The sequence below is a fragment of the Olea europaea genome, unplaced genomic scaffold (assembly GCF_002742605.1).
Source record: "Olea europaea var. sylvestris unplaced genomic scaffold, O_europaea_v1 scaffold1663, whole genome shotgun sequence".
Taxonomy (NCBI): Eukaryota; Viridiplantae; Streptophyta; class Magnoliopsida; order Lamiales; family Oleaceae; genus Olea; species Olea europaea.
The window spans coordinates 122,223-130,394 of NW_019234297.1; the positions used below are offsets into that span (position 1 = coordinate 122,223).

General features: G+C 35.5%; 1 protein-coding gene across 1 annotated transcript in view; it reads left to right on the forward strand.

Moving 5' to 3' along the window:
- The window catches only part of LOC111377506, a 5,227-nt gene extending 1,671 nt beyond the window's left edge, over window positions 1-3,556 (forward strand). Inside the window, exon 2 of the mRNA XM_023000618.1 lies at window positions 3,266-3,556. Coding sequence (XP_022856386.1) covers window positions 3,266-3,556 — 291 coding nt within the window. The remainder of the gene's footprint in view (window positions 1-3,265) is intronic.
- The last annotated feature ends 4,616 nt before the right edge of the window (window positions 3,557-8,172 follow it).

The window sequence follows — 8,172 nt, forward strand, 5'->3', positions numbered from 1 at the left end:
ACTATGCGACCGCATAGAAGGGATCTATGCGGTCGCATAGATCAAATTTTTTTGGCTCATTGAATCCCTGAAACCTTCTATGCGACCGCATAGAAGGTTACACTATGCGGTCGCATAGAAGTAACCATCTATGTGGTTTGTGCAATTTGGTCCCTGAACTTCTTTGTTGCTTCTCTTGACTTCTTTCTTCGATTTCTTCATCTTTTCAACAATTCTTATCTTCCAATTGATGATCGACACTTTCAAATATTATGCCACTCATTCGGCACATCTTTTGAGTATTTGCACTTTAGTCCTCCAACTTTCAATTATCTTCATTTTAGTCCATCTTCCATTCTTTCTTCCTCCACTTGTTTTGCTTTGTCATTGAGCTCATACTTGGCATGTTTTTACTCTCGTTTTGAATTTAGCTCAACTTCTCAATATTTGCACCCTTGGTCCTCGAACTATCAAATTGTTGCGTTTTGGTCCTTCTTCGGCTCTTTTCTCCTGAATTTCACAATTTTCATTGAATTACCTACAATGTATGAATTTAACTGGATTAAGTCACAATTCAACCATTTTATCCATGTTTAAGTCATGTTTATGAACCAAATAAGTGTGTAAAAACACACTTATCACATTATTATGGTGGGGACAACCGAGATGTGGAAGAGACTATCCTTGAAAAATCCACTCAAAGTCACATCCACGTCTAGCTAAAGACGTAAAAGAAGCGCTTCTTGAGAGGCAACCTAAGCTTTCTTCCCTTTTATTTATTTTTGTCTTTTATTTATTTTCTTGTTATTATTGTTTTAATCTAGGATAGTTCAGTTTATTTTATAGTATTTAGGATAAGGTCTCATAGTACTTAAGTTGGTTGCTATATTTTCGAGCTACGTAACACTTGTTCCAAGTATTCAACATGATAAGAGAGTAAAATATAATATTTTCTCCTCTTAATTATTGTATTGGTATGATTATTTGATACAAAAATGTACTCATTATACTTATGCTTTGATTCACGTTGCATTTTGATAGAAAAGGTCAAATTTAGAAGAAAAGAGCGGGAAAAAGGACCAAAATGGAAGAAAGTGAAAGTTTAGGGACCAAGTTACAAATAATCTAAAGATGAGACGGGTGATGGAATGATGTTTGGAGAAAGCTAGGAGTCCATTGGGTACAATTAGAAGTCAAAAGGATTTAAATATGACCATAACATATTCACAAATTAAATTCCAACCGCATAAAGATTTTCTAAAATTTCAGCCGGAGATTGAAGTCCACTTTTGACCGAGTAAAAATCAGAATTTGGAAAAAGCTATTTCTAGAAAAATTGTATCCCTTTGTGTTAGCTTTCGAACATACTTTGAATCGCCTTAATTGGATATCGGGAGAGAAAGTTATGGTTAAAATACTGAAAGTAGTAGCACAGAATATTCTAGCCGAAAATTTAATTTCCTTATTCGGTTCAACCTCTTTTGGAAACAACTTGGTACAGGATTTCAAGCCCTAGACTAGACAGAGAATGCCTCTCTTCATCCTCACATCAATTATTTTTTATTTTTGGCTCAAGACTACAAGAAGAACTAAAAACCCTAGATAACAGGGAGCATGCTAGGCAAACTTGGAAGGAACTCATTGGATTTTGGGAAATCACATCAATTGCTCATGTAATTTGGTATTTTACTGTCAAAAAATTCTAGATTTTAGACTTTCTCCTTATGAATTGATTTTGAAATTGGTTTAATTTTTATTAGATCTTTCATAGATTCAATCATGTTTTTTCTATTGTTTGATTGAAATATTTATTGAGTTCCAATTTCATTCATGTTATTGGTGAGTTATTTACGATCTTATGCTTGAAGTATATGGTTACTTTTGATCTTACTCCAATAATAATTGTGGGAATGTGTTAGAAAGTCTAAATCTTAGAATTACAATTGGAACTAAAGTGATCTTTACTATTAAATCTTCCGATTAGAGAGTTGAAAAGAAAACCTCTAATTGAGTAATAATACATGAATTGTTGATGTTGATCGATCCAACCCAATTGAGGGAATTCCAATGCTTCAATAATTTCACATATTAATATTTAAATTTCATTCCGAATTGATAAACTAGTTTCACATAATTCTCGAAACCGCTAAGCTTCTGATATATATATATATATATTTGGTATTTGGAGTGTATGTGCCTAATTGGTTATGTGTGGGGCTTTAAAAAAAATTAAAATTAATATTAAAATAAATCTAAGTGCACTAGCTTGTGGCCTCACGCGCGCGAGGCCATTCCTCAAACGAGCAGGGGCTAAAATGTCCTAGCTGCTCGCGCGTGACTAACATAGTCGCGCTCATTGGTTGGGTTTTTAAAACCCAACCCCACCCCTCACTTTCCACACATAAACAACATGAGCCGGTCCCTTTCTCTCGACAATTTCAGTGGCTTCAACCAAATTTCACCTAATTTTTCCCCAAATTCTTGTGAGCATTGACATTCTAACAACATACAACACTCTTTGTTGCATACAAAATTTCGAGAATTCAAGGTACAATGCTACATCTTCAAGGGTTCGTGTGTTTTGCTATTTGCCTTATATTCTCGCATCTTTCTAACTATTCTCGATTAATTTGGAGGTGGGTCTAGATAAACCTTGGTTTGCTTGAGTGTGTTAGAGGAATTGGAGAATTAACAGCTTTCATGTTGAATGTGTCCAACCATGTCTTGAAGTTCACCCATCACGTGTTTGATAAATTGTTCCTAAGGAATTGTTGTTTTAATTTTGGCATGAATTTCGTGTAACACATAGAATATATATACATAACCACTTTCATGTTGTTACCCCATCTATAATCCTCAAGAGCAAGTTTGCTATATCCTTACCATTTCAAACTATTTTTACACTCTTGCATTTTGTTGGAGATTGTTGAGTTTTGTTGAAATATGGACATTTTTATATGGTGGTGGATGATTTACTTGTGGAATATGTGGACTGTAAATAAGTACATTGAAATTTTCACCACTTTCTAGACCTATGTACGTAAGGTGCCTGACTGATTCCCTTAATGGCATTTTATTTGAATTTTGGCATGATTTTCATACCTTATATACTTCATATATACACTGACACTTTTATATTGTTGCAGTCTTCATCTTGTGGGGATTTCATGAAGCATGAGGGCTACTAAACACCAACCTATATTGCTCCTTCATGTTTATTTTACTATCTCATGTTACTAATTGCGATTTTTCCAACGTGAAGGCATCTATGGGTCAAAAATGAAAGACTGCTCCTTCCACCTCCAAAGGCAAGGAAAAGGTCACAAGATCTTCTAGCACACCCCGAACACGACTTGACAATGGGGGTATGAGATGGTTTCTAACAGTTCAGCATAAAGCCAGATTTGACAATGTGATTTCAAGATGGAAAGTTTGGCCAGAACACCAAGTAATATTGGAAGACTTTGGAGGGTATGAATTGACCCGGTTAATTAGATTAGCAGGTTGGGAGAAGGTTGCAGGCAAACCTCAAAAGGTTTACCCTACTTTGGTGCAGGAGTTCTACGCAAAATTTTAATGCAGATTTGGACACTCCGAGGACTGAGCACAGACATGGATTCAAGAAAAATGGATAATGTTCTCTCCCGAAGTGATTTAGGCCTACTATGAACTCACTCGAGATAATATTGAGCTAATGCCAATGGATGCAGACATGCCAGTCGTCGCGCAAATGCTATATGGGAGAGAAGATGCATGGCCACTCTTGGGACATGACTTTGAGTACTGACACCTGACATATTCCATTGTGATTTTGCATAAATTCATCACTCACAACATTGATCCAAGTTCGCATCGCACTACTATCAGTCAACCCAAAGCCATTCAACTTTATCATCTTGCACGTGGGTTTAAGATTGACTTAGGATCTTTGATTTATGATCTCATATGCTTTGTGGCGATGGATCCAGACACAAGACATACTTTGATCTTCCCTAGTCTTATTTCTGGCATATGTCGTGCATCGGGGATTCGATTTCTACCAAGAGAGTTATCGATAAGAGTTGTTGTTCCGATTAATGCGTCCTCAGCTACCAAGACATGGTAATATATTAGGTTGTAGAGACAACGACGCGTGCAGCAACATGACCAAGAGGATCCAGAGGCAGATGATCAAATTCCACAACCTGTAGAGCCAGAGCCACACTTGATTTGTAGATTATGAGATAGTTGTTTGCTGGTCTGATAGAGACTAACCGGACATTGCAGCGTATAGAGCAGATGATGACTACTTCATAAGCCAGGGAACAAGCCCTAGATAACAGGGAGCATGCTAGGAATATCAAGCTGCAAGCTATGGAGCGAGACATCAGTAGGTTCTCTGATGACATGTTGACATTGCATAGGGAACATGACCTCATGGGGAGACGATTAGATAGATGCATAGGACAGGTAAAGGATATGCACATTAGAAATGAGGCCATATATAACAAATTGGAGAACATGAATACGAGGTCATGTATAACAGGTTGGAGGATACACATAGACAAATTGATCAGTTATGTGCTTTGATGCAAGACCTCTCTAGATCAACTCATCAGCCACCATCTACATCGGACCCATCTGGTTCAGGAGCTTTTATGCCATTTCGTCCACCGCCCACAGATCGATACTGGGGGAGTCTCTGATTCCTTTTTGTCCTCACTTTCCGTTTTTACTTGCATTATTTCTTAACATTGGGGACAATATTTAGTTCAAGTTTGGGGGTATTAGAGTGTAGTGTACATTGTCTAATTGCCTAATTTCCTTTTCTTTTGTGTGATTTGAGTGCAACTTTTCTTTTATTTGTGTGCATTGTATTAAAAAAAAATTATCATGTTTTGCATGCCTGTGTGAGTTAGATAGCCTTGCCGACAATGATATTTATTACTGAGAACATGTATATGAATTGTGGACAAGTTATATGTGTGAGTCAAATTTTTACTTATTCATGTAAAGCGAATATTATTTTGCATGTGAGTTGATTGTAGCGTTGTGCGTGAATAGGTGAATCATGTTTATAGCTTGAACTAGAGAATTTAGATTTGTTAAACCCAAACACCATTAAACATCAGTATATCTTTAAACCAAATCTAAGATGTTTGGAGGATTGTATTATTGTGGAGAAACTTGAAGATAAATGTGAATTCTGTGTGTGCCAATTTTTGCATGGACTGTCTGAAACTAATATGATGAAAATTGGTTGAAAACCTTTAGTTAGAGATCGATTTTCTAGAATGCGTGTTTAATAATGGGCATTGCACTAAACATTGAAAAAAATAAAATAATAATAATAATAATAAAGATCCCAATGAGAACAACTTTAATAATCTCATTGTGAATTGTCTCTTCATAGCTTTTTATGACTCAAGTGATTAAACTTGTAAGGGCTTAAAACCTGATGCCTTAAAGTCATCTGATTTGAGAGTCATGGGCCTAAAGCTCGCTACAGGGGGTCATATAGAAAGCTTAAGGGAGGGACGTCTGCACCAGGGTTAAAAAAAGCCCCAAACACTCATATTAGAGGATTTGACCTTTTGACAAGAGGTTAGTAACTTGGTTAATTTTTAAAGATTGAAGCAGTCAAAAATAAGGAGAATCCTCATTTGTTAACATGTGGAACTACAATCAGTAAAATCTAACCAAACTTGACTGGTGTAAGAGATTAGTACTAAAGATTAACCTTAGATTACACCATGTGAAAGAGAAAAGAAAATAAGTTTTGGAGTGTGTGAATCCCACGAGCGAAGTAAGGAAATAGATGACTTTTAAGGTTAGGGATTGGATCAACTCATTCTTGTACAGCATTGCACTTCTCTCTACACACACACACCCCCGTCTTACATTGAATATATAAGAATTTTAGCTTGTACATTATAACTTTGAAGTGATTTATATAGTCGATGTTATGGTTTCAATCCTGAGCTATGAAGACAAGATATCTAACGAAATTTGTTTTAAGTAATTTCGTGTGTATTAGTTGTGTTTGTGTGAATGTTAATGAGTTATTCGACCTGACTTCTGTTTGAGGACAAACAATTTGTTCAAGTTTGGGGATAATCAATAAGTGTATTTTATACACTTATTTCAGTTATTAAACTAGAGCAATTTTTATTATTTAGAATGAATTAATGTTTAACTTCATACATATTTCGTTTTTTAGGTGTAACTCAAGGTAAAATAATGAAATTGGACAGAAGAGCGAGAAACTTACTAACTTGGGCCTAATCAAAAGTTTGGGGACTAAATCGTAAAGTATCAAAAGTTGATCTGGATATGATGTTAATGATTTGAAGAAGAGCGAGAGACAATTAAATGGTATTAGAGGATGAATGATCGAGAAGATGTCAAATATGGACCAAAAGGAATGAAGAATGAAGTATAGGGAACAAAGTGCAACACAGGGAAAAATTTCATAACGGCAAGCACGCGCAGGCCAAAACTCTCGTGTGCGCAAGGGGTTGAATTACATAAGCAAAACATAGAACCAATACGCGGCACGAGCGCAAGGAAATATACCATACGCGCGGGCATTTGACTAAGAAAAATCGAATAGATTCCTTTTTTGACACAAATCCTTATGGAACAAAATCCATCACACTATTTAACCTAGGGGGACGACCAGAACGACTTCTTCTTCTTCTTCGGGATGGCAAAAAGAGGCTTGGACAGAGAGAAAATCTAAGAGGCCTTTAACAAGAATAATTGCAAGAAGATTGACAACAATTGGAGGGAAGAATTCACGCAACACACCTAGTTTTTTTTCTTATTCCCTACTTCTTCTCCATATTCTTTATTGTGTATTTCATCATATCTATCAATTCAATTATGAACTAAACTTTGAGATCTAGGGCTTGATATAACCTATTTGAGACATGTTTTGATTCCAATACAGTTATTTCCTTTGATTTTCCTAAAGTTTATTTATGTTGTTCTTGCTTATGCTTTCAATTGCCCGGTCAAAAATTGAATGATTTAATACCTTTAGTCTGGTGCTCAAGAGAGGGGAATTTAGGCGTGATTTAAGAATGGCATAACCTAGAATTTGTAGGTTTCGAGAGAAAGTGTGAATCTTTGAGGCCAATTCATTTCAAGAATAAGATGTTTGATAATTTCCATACGTTAAATTCAGAATAGAGATATTAGGGTTAAAATATAGAGATAAATTCTATTTGGTGCTTGAGAGAGGGGATAGAATTAATTTAGGATTCTTGCCTATAAATCCGGAAAAGAATTGATGGAAATAGCTATAGAGGTTGAAAAAGATCGTCGAGAATATGGTGAAATCATTCCCTAGATGTTCATACATTTGATCAAGTTTTTAGAAATGGCTTCACTTTACTTGCACTCTTTAATCTAGATATTTTAGTTTAATATGAAATCATCCACTCAACATTTGATTGTCTAAATAAAGTGAAAAACCAAAATCATTATAGTACTCAGTAGGATTCAATTATCAATCCCTTTGGGTTTGACACTTTTATTTTATCAATATACTACAAAACTTGACACTGTACACTTGCAGAAAAATCACGTTACATAAAACGCTTGGCACTAACTTAAAATTGAAAAAACACTAAAACGGACCCCCAAACAATTGAATTTGACCTTAAAAGTTTGGCATAGTTAGCAACATCATGCAGAATTGAACAATGCTTTCTAATTGTACTCATGGACGAAAATTTAGCAATCGAGCTAAAAGTTATAAACCTTTTCGTACATTCTCTTTATTCATCTTTAACTTGAAAGTTGAATCAAATGCAATAAGGTTGGCCCTTCTTCCTTCATACTCATCTTGAAAACTTGGTGTCTTTCTATTGCTCTTGACCTAGTTATTGGTCCCTCCATAACACGTGGATCCTTGCTAGCCTGTCCTCCATGATTCTCATCATTCCCTCCCTCTTTAAAAGGAGTCAACCTTGAATTTTCAACCGCATTAATGAGAGAAATATCAGTAACATTAAAAGTAGCAAACACATTATACTCACCTACAAGGTACAATTTGTAGGTATTATCATTAGTCTTTTTAATGACTTAGAATGGTCCATCTCCTCTAGGTTATAGGTTAGACCTTTAGACTGGATTTTTTTTTTTTTTTTGCATGTACTTACTAAACCCTATCACTTGGTTCAAATGTCACACGTTTTCTTTCTTTAT